The sequence below is a fragment of the Acomys russatus genome, chromosome 1 (genome assembly GCF_903995435.1).
Source record: "Acomys russatus chromosome 1, mAcoRus1.1, whole genome shotgun sequence".
NCBI lineage: Eukaryota > Metazoa > Chordata > Mammalia > Rodentia > Muridae > Acomys > Acomys russatus.
In genome coordinates, this window is record NC_067137.1 from 20041619 (window position 1) to 20068741 (window position 27123).

The window sequence follows — 27123 nt, forward strand, 5'->3', positions numbered from 1 at the left end:
TATTATGGCATAAGGGGGTTCAGGGAACAGGGTTGCTCAGCTTACTCTGAATCCCTTGAGAGGGAGTTCCATGTAGGGATGCTTATGTATGGGTGCCAGGATTAAGCTAACTGTACCTTCAACAAGTCATTATAACAGCAAAGTGAAAAAATAAGATACAGGTCTAGGGGCCACAGTAAATACCCATGCCAGCAAGTCCTGCAAAGAGAAGAAAATCTTGTGTGTATCAGGAAGCTGAGGCACTTAGGGGTGTAAAGCTTGGTGAACAAGCAGACAACCCTATCCTTCCTTACCTTGCCCAAACTTCAGCACCACCAGCTTCTAGGCAAGCCCCCTTCCACTTCCAAAGTAGGTTTCTAGAGACAAGTTTTGGGGCCCAGATGGCAACATACATCTTAAAGTTGCAACGGGGGTGGAGGGTGTTGTTTGTTAGATATGCAAGTCAGGACCAATTACAGGGTCCCTGTGCAAGCCTCACTAATGTGCTCAGTGTAGGATGGGCAGAGGCTGGCAAAGCTGGGAAACTGGCTTGGCTCCCCAAAGGGGCAGTTGGGAGGAAGAAAAGAGAATTTCATTGATTTCTTGGCTGCCATGTTGGTCTCTCCATATGAGCACCTTCTGGAACTGTCTCACCAGTGAACTCACCCCTGGGCACACAGTGTATCTTTACTTAGCAAACAAGGGAAGTTCCAACTATTTGTTTACTCTGTGCTTAGAGTATACAGTGCCTGTGCTTGCCTTTCATTAATCTGCTAGATCCATAAATCAATATCACAGTGTTGGGGAATAGGAAGCTGAGGCGTCCTTAGATGGGGAAAAGAGTTTGTCAAGTATCTAGGGTCAGGAGAGAAATACAGACAATAACTCTTGGATATTTACTTCCCTTCCCTCTCCTTTCCTCTTAATTTTTCCTCCTTCTTTCTTCCCTCTCTATCTCATAGCTCCATTATGTGCATCAGTCTTGATTTGGTCCACCTGGAGACCTGGGTCACAACACTCCTCCTCTTTGAATCTCTCTTTGCTGAGCCTCTACTTGCTGGTCTCCTCTTCCTGGATACAGGATCATTGCAAGTTCTTTCTTGCCAGGTGGCCCTGGACTCATAGGGCTTCTACAGGGCAACTGTCCAGGAGGATCACTTATGAAACAGATATTGAAGAGCCTTCAGTTCCCCAGGGTGATGCCAATGGTAATTGAAAAAAGATACGTTGCTGCTTTCACAAAGATGGTGGCAACCATCAAGGAGGAAGCCATGGCACACTTCACTAGACAAAGTTCCTGGTATAGACCATTGTAATGGCTAATCTTGCTTGTCACAAGGCTTGGCAGGCTTGACATACCTGGGAAGAAAGAACTTCAGCAAAGAATTGCAACCATCAGATCCTGTGGGCCTGTCTAGTGGGCATCTTCTTGATTGCTAATAGATGTAGCAGGGCCTAGCCCACTCTGGAAGTAGCATCCCTATACAGATAGGACTAGGATGTATAAGAACGGTAACTGAATGTGAGCCAGGGAGCAAGCTAGTAAGCAGCATTCCTCTGTGGTTTCTACTTGAAGCTCCTCCCTTGAGGTTCTACCTTGACTTCCCTTGATGATGGGCTGTAAACTGAAAATGAACTAAACCCTTTCTTCCCCAGTTGCTTTTGGCCAGGGTTTTTCTATCATAACAGAAAAAAACAACCATGGACAACTGCAGTTGTCATTTTTATAAAGGACATGGGCAAGTTTATAGGGAAGCATAGGAGGGACTTCATTCAGCCTTGAAGATCCATAGAGCCTGTCTAAAGGATAGAATGCTTCATTTCAAATCTGATTAATGAGGAGCGGGTCTGATAAAGAACAGTCTAAATAGAGTGCTGAGTAGGTGTAGAAGGCTGAAGTGGGAGAGCTGATCTTGCTTTAAAAACAGCAGGAAGGCTGATGCATCTGGAGAGCAAGAGGCAAAGAGGCTGTGGTGTTCATAGACCCAGAGCAGGCAGGATCTTGGGGCCCAAGGAAAGGGGAGAAGCTGTCTTTCTGAGTGCACTGTAGGCCACTGAAAAACCTGAGAATGCATCTTTGGAAAATGAACTGAAGACTTCAGAGTGGAAGGAGAGAGAGAGAGAGAGAGAGAGAGAGAGAGAGAGAGAGAGAGAGAGAGAGAGAATTGGGCCCTGCTGCCAAGCTGGTGGTTGGGATGGTTGAAGAGATGGTGGGAAGAAAGGATGGAACCATGTTTTGGAGATAATCATGACCAATTGTTCACTTGTTGTCAGGTTGGGTTGCTCAAGTGATCATGGTGAAGTGGAAAGAGAGGGAGAAAAATATGCCCAGGATAGTGCTCAGATGGATGACGTGGACTGCTTCGTGGTTGTGCTCCATCCTCTCTCGAAGAAGTGTTGATGAAGCCAATAGTGATGTGCAGACCAGTGGTACACTGGGAACCTGTTCAAGGTGACATGCCTTTTCATAATACAGACCCAGAGCTCACACATGCAAAACAAAACAAAACAAACAAACAAAAAAACAAACACAAAAACTAAAACCAAAACCAAAACCAACAACAACAACAACAACAAAACAAACAAACAAACAAAAACAAAACATATCTCATCTTTTTGGGATCCTTCACATACGGAAGGCTCAGTTATGAAAGAAATAAAAAAAGAACTGGCAAAGGAGGCATAGGAGAGGCCAGAGTAGGAAGAAGAGCCAAGTGAGGGATCCTGGGAGTCAGGAGCCAGGAGCCAGGAGCCAGGAGCCAGGATCATTGAAAGAGGTCCTTGCCTGGTGAGGCATGGTGCTCAGATGTCGGGGCAGATTGATGAACCTAATTGTGTAGGTCAGTACTGGGCACCCAGTAGGTGCTCCATCAACGTTAGCTCCTGTTCCTTGTTCTTTTACTTTTGAATATCTATAATACTTTTCCTTCCTTCCAAGTATATTAAAGGCTTAAAAACATATGCAAAGACGTGTGTCAAAGAAAGTGAGTGAACGAGTGGCTGTCCAGTGTAGCTGTTATTGGTAAGCCCCAAGGTGAGGTGTCTGCAGCCTGGAGCATTGGTTTTTGTCCCAGAGCTAAGCCATATAAAAGCTTCCTGGGAGCCAATGGCTCTTGTTTAGCAGACTGGCCCTTGGGGAGCCAATTTTCAAGCTTTTCAAGCTTCCTGGCCTGAGTATTATTGACTGGGTAGGGTACCCCAGCCAACCATGTAGGGAGCCGCCTTCCCCAGCAGGTCTCTGGAGTCCCTATCGCCCTTCCTCCCTGAGTGGTGTCGACTGCACTGTAATCACACAATTATGATGCCATTAAAATGTCACATTTGAAGAAATCCATATAAACAGAGCATTAACAACTGACTGAAAATTGTAGTCTTTACCACTAATGACCTACTTTCCGTATGCCACGCCCTCCCACCACCTCCGCTCCCTGCCTCCTTCCCCAGTCTTGATTTCAGAGGCAGTGAGAAAATGCAACCATCACTTCTGCCTGGAAAGCCTTAATGTTTAATGTGCTGGGAGAGGCTCTTGGGCCGAGCTCCAGAGACTGTCAGGCTGGGGGTGGGAGTCGGGGTGGGGATGGGGAGCATGGGCAGTATTGAGAAGCTCACAGAAGGACACCACCTTCAAGGAGGATGCCCATACTCCAGTAGACCTGCGATTCTGAAAGGAGAGGAAAGAGCAGAGCAACATTGAGGAACCTAAGGGTAGGGATCATCACATCAGCTTCAAATTCCTTCCTTTGGGAAGAGGAGATGTAATCTGAGACCCAACAGTCCCTCATGAGGCAGAACAGAACACGCATGTCCTGTTGAGTGGATTGGATGTGAGCCACGGAGCCCCACCTTTCTGCTTCTGGGAGTCCAGGGTGAGGACAGAGATAGACAGAGAGGCGAGAGACACCTCAAGTCCCCTGACTGCAGCTAAGGAGAAGCTGTTTGTGTGCTGAAGTTTCTGTCTCCAGATTCTAATGTTAATGGACTAAGGGCATGGGTTGCTTAGAGGGATCTTGTAGTGAGTTCTTTTACAAAGGGAAGTGTCCCTGGCAAAGTCATTACTCACCTCCCAGTGCATCTCAATAGCAAGCCTGCACTCCATACTGTAGTGGGTGGTGTGCAGGAGCCACTGTGCAGGAAAAAAGTTGAGTTCGTGTTTTGGGGGGTCCATTTTCAATGTCTCACTAGCCTGAGACTTCCCTACCACAGGCCAGGATGGAACACAGGCTTTGGACAAGGATGGATGGCGACAAGCATGCCATTTGGGGAGAAGCTATTGGTGCTTCCCAAGGTGAGGGAAATGCTCCTGAGAATGTTGTTTATATAAGCAGTGCCTCATAAATCGTCTTTTGACAGTTCATATGAGACGTCCTGGAAGCAGGTTGGCTGGGCAGGGGAGATGCTCAGTGTTTGGGACAGGCTTATGAGGATGTCTTGCAGTTTTTCAGTGTACTGACACTGTCACTTGCGGTATCATCCACAGCACTAAATTTCCCCTTGCCTGAGACAGGCATCTCACCCAGATCCAGACTCAGCAGGCATGCTGTCTGGGAACCATGGGTCTGCTTTTGACATAAAAAGAGCCCCTTCTATGAAAAGGCAGCCCACAGCCCTCCTGGAGTCCCGAGAGAGAAAGTCATTTCAAAGTCACTCACTGCAGCCCACACCTCCATGTTCAGTGGCTGACCTAGTTTTGACAGAGCTAGAGGGCATCTGGATGTCACCTTATTTATGAAGCTGAGAGAAAAATGCACTAGGCTGTAAGCCCTCGCAGCACTCAGTATCTGGGGAGATCTATCCTTCACTTCGGAGACACAGAGAAAGGGGACACATTCTGCTTCCCTGAGAGCTGGAAGCTTTCAGCTAATGTCACCTTTGGGGAATGAGTGACAGGGCTTAGGGAGCACTTGACTCCAAAACTCTCTTTTGTGCTGTGTTTCGGGGGAGGAGAGGTCTTCGCCCTGGGGCTGAGGGAAGGTGTTGTTTGTTTAGCAGAGGGCCCTTGAGTGCATTGAGTACTCAGAGCCCCCTCCCTCTGCCACCTTCCTACTATACTATTCCTACTCGGGTGCTGGGCAAGGAAATGCCACCCCCCCATTAAATGGGTGATCCTGGACAAGGGTGCTAGACCCAGTGGCCTGGCTTGCTTGCTATGTGGTCTCAGCCAAGTCACTTAGGCTCCAGAACACTCAGGTGCCTCTTCATTAAAACGAGGTACTAGCAGGCATCCAGGCTCACCCTGAGTATTTGTAGGAATGACAGTTTTAAGAAGTAGGCATACAGAAGATGCTATGTAAGGATTCCTTGGTTTCTGCCATCATCCTGTTGGTGCCCAGCCTAGAATTTGTCACCTTTGTAACCCAGTCCTTTAGCTTAGCTTCCCATAACTTCTTATCTTGATTTCTTCCACTAGAGGAATCTTGCTGGGTACAATAGTAAAGCAATCCCAGGTACTTGGGAGACTGAGGCAGAAGAATGGAAGATTTAAGGCCATCCTGGGCTACAGAGTAATTACAGAACCAGCCTAGGCAACTTAGTGAGACTCTGGTTCAAGAAAAAAAAATACACACACCTATACATACACGTACATACATCCATGTGCATGTCTGCACAGCGCTAAAATAAAAATAACAAAATAAATTGAGGGTTGAAGATGTGGCTTTGTTGTAGGACTTTTGCTTAACATGTGAGGTGCTTAGGATTCACTTCTCAGTCTCTCTCTCTCTCTCTCTCTCTCTCTCTCTCTCTCTCTCTCTCTCTCTCACACACACACACACACACACACACAACGGCTTAAACTGAAACTTGGGGTACTGTAAAGCTTGTCAGTCATTTTCTTGGTGAGCACAGCTGTAGGCCTGTGTATGGCAGCCAAATCCAGGAAGCATCAACAAGACCCTGTAGGGCTGTCAAGTCCATAGGAAGAAGGGAACCAGAATGCAAGCACAGCCCCCATTCCAGGTCCCTTGGCCTTCAGCGAGCTCAGGCTCCCAAGCATGTCCAGTTGCTGTTCTTGTCCTTGACATTCCTCAAATTCATCCATCACAGCCCCCCTTCCCCATCTCCCGCCACTAAATACACCGAGTATATAAAAAGACTTAGCACAAAGCTCTATCTATCTGCCTTCTGAGCGGATAATAACCTCATATATTAGTTTCTTAAAATAGTCTCTTGTCTTATCGTTTGCATGGCACTGTGCTCAAACCCAAGTTTGGGATAGAGAGTTGAGCCCCAGGAAGAACTCACATTAATAATGGCCACTCTCCACAGCTGGACAGTGGGCTGAGCCATCCAGTCGCTTGCGGATGCTGTCAGAGACTCCATTTTTGGCCCAGGGAAAGAAGCAGCAGCTAAACAGAAACTGGCAGAAAGTGAATTACATTCTCCCCTCTCCCCATTAGCATTCAGTCTCCAGGAGGAATAACAGTGAGCACAGCCATGTTGACAGGAGAACTATGTTGCATATGCATTGTGTCTTACCACCAGACTTTTCATATCTTATCTCACAGCTGAGATCTGGTGTGGTCCCCGTAAAGCAGGGCTCCGGGAAGATTAGTTTTGCCCTTGGGATGGAGAGAGAAAGTAGCTGCTCAGAGACGAAGGGGAAGAAGTGTTTCTCAGGATAGCCTTGGCCTACAGCACAGTATGCTAAGCAACGTCAAGCGCTAAGCCTGGGCTGTGTGTCCTTACTTGCCATCTCATGCTCCCTGGCACTAACGCCCGCTCTGACCTGCATTCCTGTCCAGGAATGGGTTAATACGAACAAGGGGGTACAGCTCTTACTCTGCATGTTTCCTGTTGGTTTTGGCTTTCTCACAAAGCGAGGTTTAAAGCCACATAACTAGGCAGGTGTGTGGTGACACCAAGACCTGCCCCATTCCCCACCCCCCAACTCACATTTTTGCTCCTGGTGACCCTGAGTTCTGCTCATTTGTGACTTCTACCAGATACACTGGTTCACCAGGGCCCCTTGAAAGTTTCTTGGTCCCCATAAGCTATTTTTTGCCGCTGAAGAACCTTCTTCTGGTGGTGCCCGAAGAGATCTGCTGGATCTTTGCAGCAAGCTGGGGAGGTGAGAGAAGCCAGAGTTTTGAAGGGAGAACACTTTCCTCACTTAGAAACTCAAATTTTCATTTTACTAAAAAAAAAAAAATCCTTCTAGAAGCAATTTTCAAAAAAGCTAGGCTTCTGGACTAAGAGACCCTGCCCCTGCTGAAACTGCTGGCTTTGCTCCCCGGCCATCCCTGGCGAATCTACCCTCCTGTTCCCTTCCTTACTCTATCCCTGAAAGGCCAACACAGCATCAGCCTTCTAGAGCCATCTCCTTGTGATGTGGTGATCCTCTGTCCGTAAGAATTCAGCTGTGTGTCCCAGAAATGGTAGTTCTGTACTCAGCTCCACCCGGATGGAGGCTACCCTCCAGGCCACTTCTTGCTCTTTCCGTGCATCTGGTCCCTTCTGGGTCTCTCCTGAGCACTGGCAATCCTTTTCCTAATAAACACTTTTCTCCGATACCAACCTCCTGTAATGGACAGATCATCCCTCCTGATGGCAGGGATTTCTCAAGTCCCAGGGGACAACTTACCATGCCAGTCTCTAATAAGGGATCCCAGTTGCTGACGGATATTAGACACTGTGAGCGGAGCCAACTCTCTGTCTGATGTGGACCTGCAGTTGGGATGTATTTCTCAGCCCATGACAACCAACTAGCAGCACCTGTCTCCACAAGGGAGTTTGGGCTTAGCTCTGGTGGTGGCATTTACGGCTCTTGGAGAACGGAAGCAGACCATTGGCATTTGCAATCGCGTGCCCCGGCACGTGCCGGGAGCCATTCTTTGCCATCATGCTGACTTTGGCTATGATGGCTACCCCTGTCATGCTAATTAGTAAGCAAATTAAACTCCATATAGGGTGCACATTGTGTGAGTTTTTTCCTACTCTGTTCCAGAAACAAAAACTGGGCTTCTATCCATTCGGCTAATCACATTATAGTTCACATTTGGAGGTTTGCAGGCAATTATAATAATTGCTGGAAGTTTTCTACTTCCTGGAACCTGGAAGCTTCCCCCTGCATTGTATTCCCATGTGGTGTGCAGTTGAAATGTGGGCAGAGAGCACATAGATAGGGTAACCATGGGGAGGGGAAGGATGGATTGCTCTTGTCAGTGATTAAATAAGACTCAAATTAAGAGGAAAGCCAGTGTTGGAGAAGACTCAGTGACTCAGTTAGCTTATCCATACCCCTTCCCCACCAAGAGGTCAGAAGCTAGAAACATGCATAGAAGGTAGAAGGTAGCTGATCTCACGACGGTGAGGGGGAAAGTGGTTAAAGCCCTGTTGACTCATGTGCTACCTCATTTGGTCTTCCCTCCTCTATTATATGTCCATTCTGTCTATAGGCTCTTTAAGGAGTGATGCTCCTATAATTAAAATGAACCATTAAACTATAATATTGAAGAGACAATTGCATAATTCTGAGGAAAATTTAAATTTATGGCCAGCACCTGAGATAAAACGAACACTAAGGAGACGGAGAGAAAACCCCACGGAAGATAAATAGAAAGCCAAGTGGGATATTGACTTGATCCTTCTCCAGTGCAGGGTAATTTGGCTTCTAAAGCGAGTTAGATCATAATAAATTAAATTTAGATTTCTGCACATCAATTAAATAACTCCCAAGACAGAATTCCAGTGAGAAGGAGAGGTGATAATACATGGAGGGAATATGAAAATGAAGATCTGATCTAATAATCCATAATTGATGTGCTGTCCCCTGGTAAGGGTGCTGAGCAAGGCTGGCTGGCTTCTGCTTGGTTGGAGCATGTCCTAACTACCAGCATGAGCGTGTTCCCCACTGTGGTTTTCTTCCGGGGCCGTTCCCTGTGTTGGGATTCACTTCAGTGCCATGGACAGCATGGGGAGTTGTGCTGCACCTCTTCCCTCTGCCAGCTGCCCTTGTAAAAGCAAGGTCACTTCCTGCTGGCTGCATGAGAGCATAGGTATGAGTAAATACTTTCTTATTTTTAAGAGGGACTGACTGAACCGTGTTTGAGTAGCACATCTAGTGATATGGAAGAGATGCCAGCGTTGGCATCAAAAGTATTAGATGAGGAACACAAGGCCCTATGTTGAACCCAATCTACACACACACACACACACACGGGAGAGGAGACACAAAGACAGACAGAGAGAGGTGGGGGCACACAGGAACTATCTGAGAGTCCTACTTGTGTGAACCCTATAGCCTCAGGGGTGTTTGTTTGTTTGTTTATAAAGGGGGAACAATATAACTGGCCCACCCACTTGGTAAGTGTAATAACTTGTTCTTTTATTACAGGGTTTGGCATACTGTCGACATTTCTTACTATTCTGTGTTGCAAGTTGTTTGGTCTTTGTCAGATCTACCTGGCCGTTTGTTTTGTTTGTATTTCATTTTTGCTATCTTTTCTCCCCTATTTTATCTATAGCTGTGCTTGCGTTGAGACTCCAGGTAGGTGGGTAGGTGCTATTCTCTGTGGGGTAACTCCCATATCTGGAACTTTGGAGGATCTGTGTACAGGTAGTGTCTGCTGCTTTTGCCAGCAGTGGTGACATTTTCAGTGGCCATTTTTCTTTTTCTTTCATTCAATTTCTTCTTCAGTGGAACCTTGTTGGAGTGCCAGGGTCTAACTGAGAGGCACTTTCTCCTAGCTAGTATATATGTTTCCATCTCCTGGGAGTCAAGTGCACATCTCATCTATACTCCATCACCATCCCCTTCTTAGGTTTAATTACGCCAGAATCGGGCGTCTTCCATCTTTTCGGAGCCAAGGTTTAACTTCTCAGAGATCTTTAACCTCAGGGCAGCCTCACACTTCTTTTCCTAGCTCAGCATTCAACCACCACAGCTCTGCTTGCACCAGCAGCTTGTATTTTCCCTAGCCTCGCCCTCAATGGGCAATGAAGACTTTTCTTGTAGAAAGCCCAGCAGTGCACCCCAAACTGGGGTGCTAGTAGCTTATTGGTTGGCAAGGAGGGAAGCATCTGGCCTGCTCTGATGTAGTTGGTAGGAAGCAGAACTGGCCAGGGGGAGGGGGCTTTGGAGCTGGAGGCTGGGGTCCTGGAAACAGCCTGGGTGTGAGCAGAATGGACCTACAACTGGCTTAGAAACAGTGTCTGTGAAAGTGGGGTGTTAGTTCAGGCTTGGACAACAAACCCTTCTATGAACTTGGGCAGATCATTCATCCTCAAACTATCTCATCTTCCTCCTTTGGGAAACAGACTATAATTTTCTATTGAACTTTAAATCTGTAAGGATTTGAAATAACTTGAGGCATTCTCCACCCGGCACTTACCTCTGAGGCCATGACAAGAGGCTCTGTGATGGTTAATTTTGTGGGCTACTTACCAAGCCACTGGGGTCAGGCACTTGTCATGAAAACACTATTCTCGATGTGTCTCCAAAGCTGGTTTTGAAGGACAGTAGCATTTAAATTGCTGGCCTCTGAGTAAAGCATATTCTACTCCAAAGTATGGGTGGGTGGGCTTCAGGCAGGCACTTGGAGGCCTTAAGGGATGAAGACTGACCTCTGCCTCTCCCAGAAAGAAAGTACTCAGGGTTTCAGTTGGCAAAGCCTGCCTTTGGCCTTAGGCTGCAAGTCAACATGCGTGACGTGTTTTCTTAACATAAGTCTGTCTCCTTCCCTACTCTTTCTCCCATCCCCCCCTCAGAGAGGGGGAAATATAGACAGAGGGATAGAGACATTTTGAGACAGACGAGAGAGGGTGGGGCATATAGACAGAGAAATTTTGAGACAGACACACAGAGAGAAAGACAGACCGATCAACAGAGACAAAGGCCGAGAATTTAAGAGTCAGCAAATTGGGGCTGGAGAGATGGCTCAGTAAGTGCACTGGCTGCCCTTGCAGAGGACCCAGTTATGATTCCCAGCACCCGCACAATCACTCACAACCATCTGCTACTCCAATTCCAGGGGACCTGATGCTCTCTTCTGACCTCAAGAACCTGGGACATACATGGCACACATACATGCATTTCAGGTGAAACATTCATAAACATAAAATAAATCTAAAAGAATTTTTTAAAAGGACAGCAAAGATGGGAAACTGATCAGTGATGTCATTGCTTGGGCAAGCAAGCATCTTCCAATGTCTAAGGCAAGGCTTGGGTCAAAGCTGCACTGGAGAACATGCAATTGCCTGAGGATAATGTGATGGTACCTAGGGACAGGAGGATGATGGATTAGGCCACCTGCTTGTAGACATAAGTCTGAGATATGCTTCTCATGTAGTAAGACAGGACACATCTACTACACTAGGACAGGGGAGATAAAGGGGTATAAGCCATTGGCCTTGCACACAGTTGCCACCAGTAACACACACACAGCACGAGGGAGTGGTAATTCTATTTTCATCAAGGATGAGAAGCCAGAGGCAGAGACCTTTGGAAGCACTTATGGCCCTGCAGCAGTTGCGAAGTGAGGTGAAGACTCTCTCCTACAATAGCTTCCAGGTCAGGGTCTACACTGTACTTTCTAAGGGATGCTGCTTTTCTTGAGAATGGCGAGGGTAGAGCAAAAAGGGTGAAATAGAATGAGTTATAAGTGCTACTTGGCAAGCGTTGCCCCTGGGGAGTGGAATTTCATGGAATAGCTGTCAGTACACATTTAATGTGGAAGTAAGCCATTATGGAGAAGGCAGTGCAGAAGGCTTTCCATGGGCTCTGAGCCCCTTGTGGAACCCAGTTTGCACTTTGCTACAAAGTGTTTTTGCACTCTGTTGTCTGGGTCTGGAGAATTAAGTCACCCTTGCAAGCTTGGGCAAACCATCTTCCTCTAAGCAGATGCCCCTCCCTTGCACAGATGGGGATCCTGTAAGGAATCTGTGGCAACCCGTGTGCACATACACAACATAAAATGGTACTGTTAGCTTTCCAAAGACCCCTCACCATTCTATAATACATTCGGATGTACCTGTGGGAAAGATCAGCTCCCAGTACAGGCTGTCCCCCTTGAGGGGTCTCAGTGCAGCAAGCTGTGAATGAGCCCCACACGTGTGGCATCTAAGCATCCTGAGTGGAACAGTCCCCTCCGAGGCTGCCTCCTACCGACTATTCCTATGATTTGTCCTGCCAGCTGGCTGCTGCTCTTTCATTCTGGGGCCAGAATTCCAACTGAGTCTTCACAGCACTTTCTCAAAAAAAAGACAGTGCCTGCCAGAGACGGCAGGGATGCTTAGCTTCACTGTGGGTGGAGAGAGCTAGGGCAAGCAACCTCTGGCCTCCTGCCCTTATGGCTCTATGCCTCTGCTTGATGCAGATGGCATATAGCCTGGGACAAGGCCCAAGAGGAGGGTTGTATCCCCTCTCCCCTCTCGTTGTCATGGGTACCTGGTCCTCCACCTGCTTGTTCAGCCACAGGACCCCAGTCCAGATATCAGGATAGATCAAGGTCATTTCCCAACTGGTCATTGTGTGCAAATTCTTTTCCTCATACTTCACCCCACTTATGAAGCCAGGACCATTGCCCCTATGGCCTACTTTCCAGAGTTTTCTTTTATGCATGTCCTCTGCATAGTTAATTTTATACCAATATAACTGGGCCACAGGATGCCCAGGGAATTGGTCAAATACATTTTGGGGATGTGACCAACAACAGATCTTGTAGCCTCATAAGTACATGAGCAAATTCATTATAATCTCTAAACTTTTTTTCTTTTCTTTTTCCAGTATTAGAGATTGAATCTTGGGCCCTACACAGGTACAGCCAGCCTCATAGGTTGCAGAGATTGTAGGTCTATGCCACCAAGCCTGGCTTTATGTATTCTTGCACATACACGTGCATTAATGGTTCTGTCATTCTATATTACACTCTACCTCCTCTCTGGCTTTCTTTGCTATACATTCCCCACCCATCCTTCAAGATCTAACTCTTTGACTCTAATTCTATGAGCTATTCTCTGTTTCCTTCACTCTGTAAAAAACAAATGGGCTTGTGTGGTTGAACTCACTTTGTACTGTGGTACAGCTCTGTGTGTGTGTGTGTGTGTGTGTGTGTGTGTGTGTGTGTGTGTGTGTGTGTGTGTGTGTGTGTGTGTGCCAATACACAAAGTGGAGCCTCTCTAGGACAGGGACTACTGTCTCTTCCTCCTCAGCTCAGAGCACTCTGGGGATTACAACTTATTTAGAGAATCATAATGAATTAGGTTGGCAGGGAGCCAACAGGAGACAATTCCATGACCCTTCCCATGAGAATCGGATGTCAAGGTCACCCTGGGTTGATGTTCCAACCAGAGGTGACAGCTGCCAAGCTGTAATATTGCACAGCACAGCTTGCGGATTTCCCACGCCTACCTGAATTTTCCTGCTAGCATGTTCTGGAGCTTGCAGTATCATAAAACACTAATAAAATCAATTATTGGATAAAAATCACTGGTTTCCAGGGCTTCATTTTATGCTCTTAGAGGACGAGGCTGTTTCAAACAGAGATAACAAAGAGGAAGGGAGAGATCAATTACCAGATAAGATCTCACAGTGCCTGAGATGAGCGTGCAGACTGGCATAGCCCCTCTTACCTGCCATGGAGCCCATGCAACTATCACTAAGGCTGTCCCGAGCCTCCTGCTTGGGTGCCTTTGTGAAGGAACAGCTAGAATTTTGTGGCAGCATGGCTGATGTCTTCTCCCTTAAGATGTATGCCATGTGGGATGCTTTATTGACTATTAGGGTCATATGAATGAACAATGCCAGCCTCAGGTCATCAGCCATCCCATTTGAGGCCATCAAGATGTTCCTTATGGAGGCGCAGCACTTGTTCTCTAAGTGGAGTTGAAAGGTTTGGGTGGTGAGAGTGGTAACATCTTTTAGGAAGCGCTGTCAAGCTGAGGGCAGGATGCTCAGCCCCGCTAGCTGGGTGGAGCTAGGTGGAGAGACTCTGTGGATTTGTTGCTTGTGGGGCAGACCAGGCATCATGGGCTCTGATGGAGAGACAGCCCCTTGTCTCTCCTGTCAGAAGAATCCAGAAGACTAAGCTCAGCCTTGAGACCTGCCACTTGCCAGGTTGGTGGCCTTTCTAGGGTCCCTTCTTCTGTACTCTGGTCAGAGTTTGAGTATGAAATATGAAAGTCACTTTCCGTATTCTGAAGTCCTGTACACACACACACACACACACACACACACACACACACACACACACACACACACACACACAGAGATTTATTACTTGCTCTCCCATTGATGCTCTCACGCACGCACACACACACACACACACACACTGAGACTTATTATTTGCTCTCGCACTGATGCTTCCTAAAGGTGGCCACAGGTTCTTAGGCAGGAGAAACAAAAGACAAAGGTGTCTGGTGGGTCATACACCATTGTCTATTAATGACATACTTCCGGAAACTGCCTCTCCTGAAACACACTGGAAAGAATAGCATTTTTGCCCCGCTCCCTGCCCCCCCCCCCCCCCCCCCCCCGGTCTGTGCTATTGCATCATGTATTCTTACAACATGTCCTGAGAAGGTGGTCTCTCAGGATTCAGGTCCAGCTCCTGTTACTTCCTGTGTATGGATCTTGGGGAAAGTGCTTGTTTGGGACTGTTCTCTCATATTTAAGTTGAAAAACCTGAGAAATTGTGGAAGGATTAGATGAGGTCATGGGAGCTACGGTTCTAGGACTGTACCTGGTATGTGGCACTTCATAAATGGCAGTAGCAATATTATCACTGCTCTGTATGTGATTGCTATTGCTGACAGCTTTGCTGATGCTCCATCCCTGGTCCCCTGTTTGAGCTCAGCATTTCCAGGAGAAGCCCAGTCTCTGATCAGCTGCTGACGGATGAGAGCTGGTGGTGGGCAGGGAGCCTTTCTCACAGACTTTCCATTCCTGTCACACAGCCTTCCGATGCAGATTGGGATGACCTGTGGGAGCAGTTTGATGAGCGGCGATATCTGAATGCCAAAAAGTGGCGCGTTGGCGATGACCCCTACAAGCTGTACGCTTTCAACCAGCGGGAGAGCGAGCGGATCCCCAGCAATCGGGCTGTCCCCGACACTCGCCATAAGAGGTAATTCCTCCTTCCTCTTTGTAGGGGCCTTACCCGCCTCTGCAGCTAGGACAGACCACCAACAAGCTTGGTTTAGGGACCCACTGATTATAGTGCCCAGTGCCCAGAACAGGGGCGGGTGCATTACTATCTGCCACTGGACACTAAAGTAACATGACAGAGTCATATACCTGTGCTACACACAGCTTATTGTCACACAACATCCCAAAGACCCTGCCTTCTGCTTGCAGGTTAAGGAGAGTAAAGAGCACAGCTGCCCCTTGCCTGGTTGTCCCTTAGATGATGCATACTAAAATGCTCATGGGCTTCTAGAGGGCTGGACCTGGCTCTCCCTGGCCAAGTCTCATGTCCCATCCTGGCTTTCTAAATGGAAGAGCATGATGGGTACACCCTCTGGAATTCTGGCTACTCTCTCTCTCTCTCTCTCTCTCTCTCTTTCCTGTCCCTGGCAGAAATCCTTTCTGTAGCGTCCCATGCACCTTTGGGGCCTCTTTAGTTGGCATTGTCCCAGGGGCCCTCTCACACAGCCTCCTTGTTGCCACTGGCTTGGAGAGGCCACAGCTCCAAAGGGCAACAGAGATCAGGCCTAACCCAGTGTAGAGGGCCTTGTTTCTGAGCTGAAATAGACTTTGTGAAGATGGATGCTTTGTTTCCTCCCTGGTAGTCCTGGTAGTACCTGTGCTTGCTACTGAGGTCTGAGGAAGAAAATTTGGTCCTAATGCTGTCTCCATGCTCTGTCCCAGGCATGCCAGAGAGTCACACAAGGATGACTCATATTTGTTTCATGACACTGTCTTTGCCCTCACCCCAACAGCAGCCTGGCCCCTGGAGTGGAGAGAATCAAAGGCAGATCAACCGGAAGGGTTTATAGTATTGATTTAGGGGTACAGAGTATTGACTTTAGACTCTTAGATCTGCCTTTTTTATTTGTTTGGGTCCCCATGTTGTGTGTGGGGGGGAGATTTGTATGCAAAGGACTTTTATAATTATTGCAGTTTATTATGTTGGTGATTCCAGAGCATGCACTGCGTGAGGTCATTCAGACTCAGTTTCTAAAGCAGGGCTACGCAACCTGGAAGCCTTGTCCTACACAACACGTATCCCATGGAGAAAAATCAACTAGTCCTTGTTAGTCGCCATCATTACTGCATGGAGCTGGAGTCTTGGTGTCCACATGAATACAGTGAAGGGTACAAACTGGATGATATCCTGGCTTCTTCTAACACTGACCATCTGTGAATTTAGCTTTCCCTACAAGGTGCTATGGAAGTCCCCCTAAGCAGCAGTGCCTATGTCCCTTATAGCCAGAGTCCCCCTCCTCCCACCTACTAGCCTAAACTTTCTTTTTAACACAGCTATTTGAATTCCTCAGCTCTTATCCTATTACTCCTCTTTGTGCAAAATTTAAATATCAGGTTATTATATTTCCTCGAGCAGAAACTATGTGTGGGAGAGCAGGGAAAGGAGGAGGAGGAGAGAGAAGGCTGGGAAGAGCCCTGTTAGATCTCAGGCAGGTAGTTGCTTCCTCGTCCTGATTCTAAATGCCAGGCCCCAAGGAAGGAGACAGGAACTGTCCCAGGCAGAAAAGGCAGTGGTACAGCTGGGTGAGAAGCCTTTGCAAGCAGTCACAAGTGCTCTTAGTCACAGGAGGACATACCCAGAGCCCACCAAGCAGGTGAGTGTGTTGAGTTCTGTTCCACACTCTCATTTTCTCTGATCTGCAAAACATAAAGGAAAGTTTGTACAAAGGCCAGACTTGTGGTGGCAGACAATGGAGAGCCAAGCTCATCCCTGGAAGAGGCTGGCTCTGCCAGCCAGGTCTGGGCTCTTTACCTAGCCAGGGCTTCATCTGTTAAAGAACTACAATCTGCATGGAGACAGCAAGAAGAGCAGAGAGGATTAAGATAGGATCCACATACTCTTTGAAAAGACAAAGAGGGAAAGAATATTAGCTGTATGTCTGCCTCAGGGCAACAGCCTTACCCTTCAGGAACTGGAAGTATGCCACTTGGAGAATTCTGGATTCGGGGAATATTATCTAGGGGGTAGGGGGGAGAGAAGAAGAATAGAAATGAGAAGAGTCAGAATTGAGGTGGGTACCTGGGCCAGAAGTCATCTTAGGAGCCTTGAGCATCCTCTGAGTGCAAGGTCCTAGACTGGCACTATGGCAGGGACCAACTGGATCATCCAGCCCCAGGATGACCTTAGTAGAGTGCTGCCCCCTGCTGGTGGTACTCTTGTGATCTTGAGAATCCAGGAGCCTGTCCACAAAAGCCCATCCAGTGTTCTTGCCTCAAACTTAGGCCATTGGATGATGATGTCCTAGCTACAGAAGCTCCCTTATCCAGATCCTGCTTAGGAAAACCATCTTTGGCTGGAGGCACCAGCCACGTTTCCTAACCCTGCTGTGAGTCCTGTCTCCCTGCTAGATAGCTAATGGTGGTGAGGGGTTTTCAACAGCAGTACTGCTGACATGTTGGTCTAGATGATTCTTCATTGAGGGGGTGCTCTGGGCATTACAAGATTCTACCAGTTTCTCTGGCCTCTACATACTAGATGCTAATAGCACTCCTCTAGCCCAGCATTTACCCCATCGCACACACCAAGTTGTGATAACCAAAAATAGCTTTACCATATGTCTCCTCTGGAGGACAAAATTGCAGTGAGGATCACTGCTATAAATATGGCCTTGCTTTTTACCCAAATCTTCAGAGATGAAATGAAAATATTTATCATCAGCCCATCACTGGCAATAGGTCAGGCCAGGCCTCCTATGTGACACAGAGTGAAGTTGAAAGCAATGTAAGAGGGTCAGCAGAGGCTCAGGACAGGGTCTCTGGGATCAGACAGCCATTTCCCATCCTGGCTGTGCCACTGTACTGGCAAGATGAATGGACTTGCTAACTTTCTCTACACCTTGCTTTCCTCTTTTGAAAAGCGGCGATAAAAATAACAATAACGATTCCCACCTACTTGGGCTGTAATAAGGACCAAATAAAATATGGAGTCACCACTGACCTATTTTGTAGTTGATATTTAAAAAACAAAAAGCAAAAAACAAAACCGTGCAATGATGGTCAAGAGAAGCACTCTGTAAACAAGCTAATGAAGCAAGGGCTTGGAAACCAGAAGGAAGGTGTTGGCCTGTCCGGTGTGACGGTGAGATATGGAGGAACAAAGGTACGGGTGGGGTAGGGGTCAAGGTCAGGCTCGAAGCCAGAGAAATGAGACTGAGCGGCATCACAGTGTGGCATGTTGGTTTCTAAGTGCCAGTCTTAGTGCTCTCAATCCAGGCTTCTTCTGAGAGGCACTTGGGGAGCCTTTTAAATATGTTGATACCCAGACTCCAATCAACTCAAGTGTGTCCTCGCTCAGCTCCCAAGTGGCTCTAATGAGCAGCGAGACTTGAGGGTGTCCGCTCTGGGTAAGGGCTTCTCAGACTTAAAACAGGCAAACAGACAAGTCCTCTGAGGATGCTTTCCAATCTGACTTGGTCAATCTAGGACCTGATAGTCTGTATTTCTTTTCTTTCTTTTTAAGGTTTATTCTTTTTATACTTTTTATTAATGTGTGTCTGTCTGAGAGAGACAGAGTGAATGCCACATGTTTTGGGAGCACGGGAGGAAACCAGAATGGAGATCTCGATCCCTTGGAGCCACCATGTGGGTCACTAGAATCAAGCATGGGTCCTCTGGAGGAGTAGAAAGTGCTCTTAGCCACTGTGCCATCTCCTCAGCTCTGAGAGCCTGCATGAGTAACGAGTTCCCAAGGAGCAGTGATGACTGTGGATCACAATTTGAACAGTAAGGACTCACAATGGCTTTGAACATCTGGTTCTCTACACCAAAGGACCAGCAGTTTGGAACATGTTGGGAATGCACATTCTTAGGCCTCACTCAGAAAACTTGGGGTGAACCCTAGTGACCTGGCTTAGCAAAAACTTTGGGTAATTCTGAATTACCCAATTCTCTATGAAGCATAGGATAGCTCTGGTGGCCCACTTCTGTGGTCCAGATGAAGTCCATGTGTGAGCTGGTTATTCCAAAAGGCTCAGGGTTTGAGGCGAGAGTAAAGGCTCTAGGATACATGTATCCATCTGCCCATATATTTGTGAACATCTTCCTCTGCCCAGGTGCCATGGCTTCTGTCTCTGGCCTTGTAGATGCTGGCCTCTCTTGTTCCCTTTTTTCCCCTCCATCTTCCCCTGCCATTCTCATTCTGCCATCTTCCTGGCAACTGGCACCACTGCTCCTAAGAACTGTCCACTGCACTGTCATGCCTTATTTCATGTCCAATGATCTCCATTGGTTGCCTGGCTCATTCAAGGAACTGAGCCCCATTGATGCAGGATTTGCTCCTGCCAAGCCATGTTCTAGCCCCATCCTGCCTTGCAGTGAAGGTCCTGCCAGTTGTGATGTCAATTGCCCTGTAGGGTAAGGAATGCACTGAACATCTGTTACAGTGTCTGGTCTGTGATAGGGGTCCAATATCTGTTTGTGGGATGGATAAAAGAGAAAGACAGATTGGAAAGACTACCACTCTCTCCCACCTGCCTCCTATGCAGAGAGGAAAACAGGAGCTAAAAGAAGCCCTCTCTCATTATCCTTTGACCCCCAGGAGCTTCATTTGAGAAATGGAGAGAGCAGTCACAGAGTTAAAGGAAAAAACCTCTTTCCCCTTAGAAGAGTTCTCATTATTGAAAAGAGACGAGTGAAGAAACAGCACATGGGAGGGGTCTGAGCTTATTAAATTTGCTTCCAATTTTCTTACCACAGTAATTGGATTCTGATTTATAGTGTGCGTTTGGACAGCGCCTGGAACAGACAACTATTAGCTGAGCATTAGAGCAAGAGCTGCCAAGAAGGTGCTGTTGGGGTGAATTGCCTTGAAAGCCGAAGAAGCCAGGTGACGTGCCGAGGAGGGCTGAAAGGAGGGCAAGGCATGGCTCCACACCCTGTGGGCTGAGGAGTTGACCAAATCCTTGGCATTATCCTAGCTTCAGGTAGTAAGAGGAGTAAAAGAAGTGATGATGCCATAGCCCGAGCGGTGCAGAAAATGATAGATCCCTTATATACCCGTATGGTGGAGATTAGCATCTCTCCATTCATGTCCATTTGATATCATGGTCACAGTGTTGAAGCTAGGGTAGGGCTTGCTTGCGTGCTTTAGATGTGCATGTGCCTGGAGAAAGCTGAGGAGGAGGGAGGATACAGTGTGACTTCTGAAATATCTTCTTTGTAAAATATTGGGCTGGATAACCTCCATTCATTCTGCGAGTCATCACATCATCACACAATCATGGACTGCTGTGACCAGCTTCAGTTGGTCTTTATGGTTCAGATATGCTCACCCTGCCAGCTTGTCACACTTCAACTGAACAGGGCACTGGGCATCTTAATCCCAATATTTCCACTATGGGCATGTTGCTCTGTCAACAACTTAGTCTCCACATCACAGCCCGAGTTCTGTGATCCCAGTGATAAATAAGACATAGATACATGTAGCACATGTAGGCAGTAGTGGTGTGCCATGCAGGAAAAATTCAACGTAAGAAAGAGACAACTTTAGCTGAGCTAAAAGTCCAGGAATATTTCCACAGAGTTGTTTTGCTCATAACACAGTGCCTAGTCCAACAAACAATCCCTGTTTTCTAGTTACCTCAACCCTGTCACAACAGCTGGCTTTGCCCTCATCCTGGGAGTACATAAAATATCTGGCAAACAAGAAGCCATCAGGTGGAGACACACCCCTCAGGTCAGGGCATGCACGGGACAGTGTGTGTGCCTGGGTTGGGAGAGGTATTTTGATAAAGCAAATGTATGGTTTTGCTGTTGCCTAGCAATGCCTATTATGGTGTTGCCTGATTGCAGGGGAGCAGGTGTCAGGGTGGGCTACACAGAGTTCGAGCTAGGAAGCTTCATTAGGTTTCCTCCCTGGCCTGGCTGGGTGTGATTGCTCCCTTCCGGCATACTCCCCCAGCCCTTCGTCCAGTGTGGAACTAAATGGAAAGAACCAGTGGGACGCCCATCTCTTGCCTGAAGGGAAAATTCTACACTTCGATACATCTCACCAGGAAGACATTTTTCCTTTGCTCCTTTTCATCCTGGGAAATGAAGGGGCAGTGGCCCGGGTCTCTGAACGTATTTCTCCCTCCTTGTATTTACTCGGTTGGAATGGCTGTCAGAGATCATCACCATTTCTCTCCTTGTGCTCGTCACTTAGCAGTAATAGGATAAGAATCTTTACGGCTGGAATGGCTAAGCGTAAAAAATGTTCATTTTTCCCTCAGAGCCAAGGCTATTCCACCAGCTCAGCACTGCGTTAGTGATTCTGCGGCAAGGCTGAGAGGAGGGCGGGAGGCCTATCACAGGCACTTAGCTTTTGCAAACAAGCTCTTCACGTCTGCTCCTTGCCAGTCCCCCTGCACGAACCATTTATCAATACTAGATGTGAGCCCCTTGATGGCGTCTCCACATATTCTTTGCCTAGAGTCCAAGTTGCCTCATGGAAGGAAAGGAACCACGGGAGGAATTTCAGAGCATTTTGCACGTGGCTGGGTATTTAAGCTGAGGCAGCAGACCTGGGTATTTGGCCCTAATGTCCACAGTGCCTTGATGGCTCGTCTTCATTGTTGACTTGACTAGACTTGGAATTCCCTGGGAGACAGACCCCTAAGCATGCCTGTGACGATGTTTCTAGAGAGGTTTAACTGAAGATCGAATGCCAATCCTGAACATGTGTGGACATCCCATGTGCTGGGAACTTGGACTTAATAAAGAGGGAGCAATGAGGAGGGCGTGGTAGCGTTTGTTTTATAATCCTAGCACTCAGGAGAGAGAGGCGGGGAGGGAAAGCCCAAGGCTCTCCTTGCCTATATGGAAAGCTTGGAGCTGCCCTGGCCTACAGGACAACTTGACTCAAAAAATTAAACTATTTTATTTTAGTTTTGGCTCATTCTTCTCTCACACAATGTACTTCAACCACAGTGTCCTCTTCCTCCCCTCCTCCCTACCCCCTCCCCTCCTCCCTGCCCCCTCCCCTCCTCCCTGCCCCCCTCCCCTCTTCTCTGCCCACCTCCCCTCCTCCCTACCCCCTCCCCTCCTCCCTGCCCCCCTCCCCTCCTCCCTGCCCCCTTCCCTCTTCCCTGCCCCCACTCCCCTCCTCCCTGCCCCCCCAACACACACGCACTTCCCCTTTCCCTCAGATCCAGTGCTCTTTGTTTCCCTTCAGAAAAGGGAAGGCCTCCCAGTGATAATAACAAAGCTCAGCATAACAAGACACAATGAAACCAGGTACAAACCCTCTTGTCAAGGCATTACAAGGCGACCTGGTAGGAAGGAAAAGAGTCCCACAAGCAGACAAGAGAGTCAGAGACATCTCCACTCCTGTCGTTAGGAGTCCTGATTTGCAAAAATATATTTTATTAATTTATTCAAATTACATCTCAATTGTTATCCCATCCCATGTATCCTCCCATTCCTCCCTCCCTCCTGCTTTCCCCTTACTCCCCTCTCCTATGACTGTGACTGAGGGGGACCTCCTCCCCCTGTATATGCTCATAGCTATCAAGTCTCTTCTGGGTAACCTGCTATCCTTCCTCTGAGTGCCACCAGGCCTCCCCATCCAGGGGACGTGGTCAAATATGGAGCACCAGAGTTCGTGTGAAAGTCAGTCCCCACTCTCCACTCAACTGTGGAGAATATCCTGTCCATTGGCTAGATCTGTGTAGGGGTTCGAAGTTTACTCTAGCCAAGGAGTCCTGATTTTTAAAAAGGAGGAAGCCAAAGGAACATCAGCATTGGGGGTTCCATGTTTCCTGTTCTGTGGAGATGCCTGCATTTTCAAACTATGATCCAAAACAACACTGCCCTTCCTTAGTTGCTTCATTTCAGATATTTGGTCACAGCCATGAGAAAAGTAACCAATACAGGAATCTTGAGCTAATTCTCTCCAGGTAAGAGGGAGGATGGGCCACAGAAATGGGGTAACATGTGTCTCCGGGTAAGGATTCCCTTTCATCCCTGTGCCCTCTGAGTCTCTGAATGCTGAGCCTACAAGTCTCTTCTGCCACTGCCTTCTCTGAGTTTCAGATTTCCTTAGTTTTCACCGAAGGATCAGGCAGTTACACTGGCTGATGAGAATTTATCTAGACAAACGACCTTAGCAAATTTGTTTTCTCATACCTTGTTTCCTAGAATGCCTCCAACCTTGGCCCTACATTGTGCATGTCATCCATTTATTCATTCATGATTTGTGCATTCAGTTCATTCAGCCAACACTTGTATTTAGAGCTTTCCACATGCCAAGTTCTGGCTTAGGAATGGGTCCCTGTGAGTCTCAAAGATGCATCGTGTCGAGGTCATTTCTCCTTGATTCAGACCAACACCCCAACCTTTCCCTCTCTCCCATGTTTTAGTCTGGCTATTCCTGCCTTGGTCATGTAGTAGAGCATAGGGGCTGGGAATATTTCTGTGGATAAGGGGGAGCTGGCCTGTGTAGAAGAGGGGATCTGGGGCTTTCAGAAGTAGATGGCATTTTTTGCTACATGGCAGGAACATATGGTTCCATGTTGGAATAAGAGCATAGGATGCTATCAGACAGGAGAGCCAGTCCATTGCTAAATCAACCTAGTTTGGAGGATGTACTGATGAAGGGAAAGAGCGGAGAAAGCATTCTGGAAGGGAAACTTAGAGTCATGTTTAGCCAAGTCTTGACTTTAGGAGGGAAGGGCTTAGAGTTAACTCAGTAAACAAGTGGAAGAAGACTCTCATTCTCATACTATCATTGCTCCATTGCCATGGCAACCCTGGAGATGCCCTATGAACATTTTACGTCAGCGCTATGTTGTGGGAGCTTCTAATAGAGTAAAGAAGCCAAAGTGGATTGAGCAAAATGGGGCTGGGACACAAAAGTGCCCCTGTGGGAGGAGGAGTAGCAAGCTAAGATTGGTTGGTCCCAACTGGAGTCGATCTTACAGAAGGAGCCTGACATGAATCTCAGCAACACAGGCCTTATGGTGGTTCCATGGTTGTCACAGTGGCCACTTGTTCCTAGGTGACATGTGAGGCGTAAGGAGCAAACACTGGTCCTGGGTTAAGGGACTGGAGTGGATGTGGGAATGGGAGCTGTCCTTCCTCCTCAGAGCAACTTCTGTGCTTCAGAATGAGCACCAGAGTGGGTGACAGAGACTTGGGCATATCCTAGGAAGTAAAGATGAACCACACTCCTGGATGAGGAGAACAGGCTCTGCGAGGCTAAGGAGCCTATCCAAGTTTAAACTGGTCATCAGTGCTTAGCTGAAACTCAAACTCAGGCTTTCAGATTCTAAGCCAATATGTAGCTCTTATTCTGTGACTAACATAAACCAATTAGGCCAACCCTACTGTGTGTGTTTGAGGGAGAGGGAACACATCAGATAGAGACAGAAAGACAGAGATAGGGACAGACTGACCGAGATGATAACTTGGACTTTGGAGCAAAGGAAAGAGGTGATACCCAGGGATTCTTTGGATAGTTTGATAACTATATTTTAGCTTTACCTGGAGGCACAGTCAATAACATTTCAACCATCCAATGACTAATCAGAAGATAGAAGAATGTCATCTACCATCCTGTCCCCTAGGCCAAACTGTAATGGGCAGGTGACCAAAGACATGGGCTTTGTGGCTTTGAAGGTGCTGATGAGAGGCCTTGATTCTGGGGGCAGATTCCCCTGCCTGCTCCCTGGGTCTGTTTCCCATAGTTCATACTGTCTGAGGATTTGGGTAATGAAAAGAAGTGCAGACAGAGATTCAAGGATGTGTTTAATACCAAGATGGGGGGTGTCATGGATTAAACATTTGCCGTGAGGAATTTAGACTTCAGATTATTGCATATAAGTCAGTAGGGGTGTGTTGTGGAAAAGCTGGTTTGTCCCATGGAATGTTGGATCTGTAGCATAAGCAGCTCCCCCCACATGGGTAACTGGGAATTCCTTCACCACCCTCCTGCACCCACTGCTACACTCCTACCTTTTGGAATGCCTCTGCCTCAGTTAGGGTTGCTGTTGCTGCAATGAGACACCATGACTGAAGCAACTCGGGAGAGGAAAAGGTTTATTTGGCTTACATTTCCAGATCACTGTTCATCGTCAGAATCCAGTACAGGAACTCAAACATGGCAGAAACTCAAAGGAAGTCACGATAGGAACTCGAACTTGGTAGGAGAAGCTGATTCAGAGGCCATGGAGGGGTGCTGCTTACTGGCTTGCTCAGCCTGTTTCTTTATAGAAGCCAGAACCACCAGCCCAGGGATGGCCCCACCCACAATGACCTCAAGCCCTCTTTCATCAATCACTAGCTAAGAAAGTGCCCTACAGCCAGATCTTATGGAGGCATTTTCTCAGTTGAGCTTCCTTCCTTTCAGACGACTCTAGCTTGTGTCAAGTTGACATAAAACTGACCAGAACAGCAACTTTTCATAAGCACTTTAGTTAGCTGGATGCCCAAATCAAGTATTTCTACCTTATTTCATGGTGATATTTCATATTTTACCTATGCCCTTTGCTAGAAAGCCAAATGCTAGACCAGGCTCTTCATCCCTCTTCAGATATGCTTCTCTTTGGGTTATCTTTTGCCATTTGGCCAAAGATTTTGATCCAGGATCATAGAATAAGGAGAGAAATTAGGGGTGAATAAAGAATATTTGGGTCCCCCCTAAGATAAGCCCCTAACCTCTCTAGCCCCTTTGTCATTGGTGGTGGCTAGTCCTCCTTGCTGCTTGACTACATCTGGAATTAACTAAAAATCCAAGCAGGTGAAGGACTTTTTTCTTAAGTTATTTAAAGTTGGAAAACTGACTTCTAACCCAGATCTCTTGAGGTGGAACAATCTACCTTTAATCTGGGCCATATCTTCTCTTGGCTGCCTAAACAAAAGACATATAGCTCTCCCTTTGCCTGCTTACTCTAGCTCTTCCTACCATTTCTATTCCTTCATTGACATTATAGCCTACTTCCTAAGGAATCTGGCATATACTGAAGACCAGCAGAGACATCCAGCCTTGTGGACTGAACAGTTACTGGACCTTCTTGGACCTTCTTTTGGTAGACAACCATTGTTGGACTAGCTGGACCATAGTCTGTAACCCTAATATATCTAGTACATGCATATGTGTGGATATAGATAGATAGATAGAGAGAGAGAGAGAGAGAGAGAGAGAGAGAGAGAGAGAGGGAGAGAGAGAGAGAGAGAGAGAGAGAGAGAGAGAGAGAGAGAGAGAGAGAGAGAGAGAGAGAGGAATAGAGACAGAGAGATGCATTATATCAGTTCTGTTCCTCTAGAAAACTCTGACTGATATAGCATCCATTTCTGCATGTGAACATGAGAATAGTCACTGTGGGTTGTTTTTATGGTCACTTCCAGCTTCATTGGCTGCATTACACACACCTCTTCCAGTAAGATTGTGTGCAAGAACTGCCTTAGGAGCGGAATCAGGTTAGAAACTATTTCCAGAAACAAGACACCTTCCTGCTTTGCAACATCTTCCTCTCCCCACCCCCGTTTTAAGACCCATCACTCTGAATTAACCTTTCCCTCCACAAACTCCCCTTCCTAGCCAGTCTCAAAAGGACCCCCCAGAACCATTAGCATCATCACTTTGTCTCTTTCCTCCAGCCAACCTTCCCCACTCATCACAGCTTCCTCAGCATGGAGGTCACCAGGCCTCTCTCCCCTGGCCTGAGCCAGGAGCATCTGTTGGCCCGACTCACTTTTCCCCCCACTGGAAGCACAGGCTCTATTAGCACAAGAGCATCAGGACCATTTGCTTCTGTGCAGGGTGTGGCTTGTGGGTGGCAGCTTAGCACATTGTAGTCACCTGCCTGAATGTGTCACTTGGAATGGACCCAGAGCCTTCACACTTCTCATCTTTAACACTTGACAGTCCCCTCCCCTGCCTTCAGTACTTTTAAGACCCATCAGTTTGTGTCACATGAAGCATGCACTTCTAATTCTGGGAAGAAACAGTGCTAATGGATTGCTTTAAAAAAAATCATAAGGATGCTAGGGCCAGGGTACCTGGGCTATTCCTATATAAAAAGATGAAT

At 47.3% G+C, this 27123-nt stretch overlaps 1 protein-coding gene across 4 annotated transcripts in view; it reads left to right on the top strand.

Annotated features, from left to right (window-relative positions):
* The window catches only part of Galnt14 (polypeptide N-acetylgalactosaminyltransferase 14), a 311256-nt gene that overhangs the window by 212243 nt on the left and 71890 nt on the right, over positions 1-27123 (top strand). For all 4 annotated transcript variants that reach the window (XM_051169112.1, XM_051168958.1, XM_051169180.1 and 1 more), the window contains exon 2: positions 14869-15038. In XM_051169112.1, coding sequence (XP_051025069.1) covers positions 14869-15038 — 170 coding nt within the window. The remainder of the gene's footprint in view (positions 1-14868; positions 15039-27123) is intronic.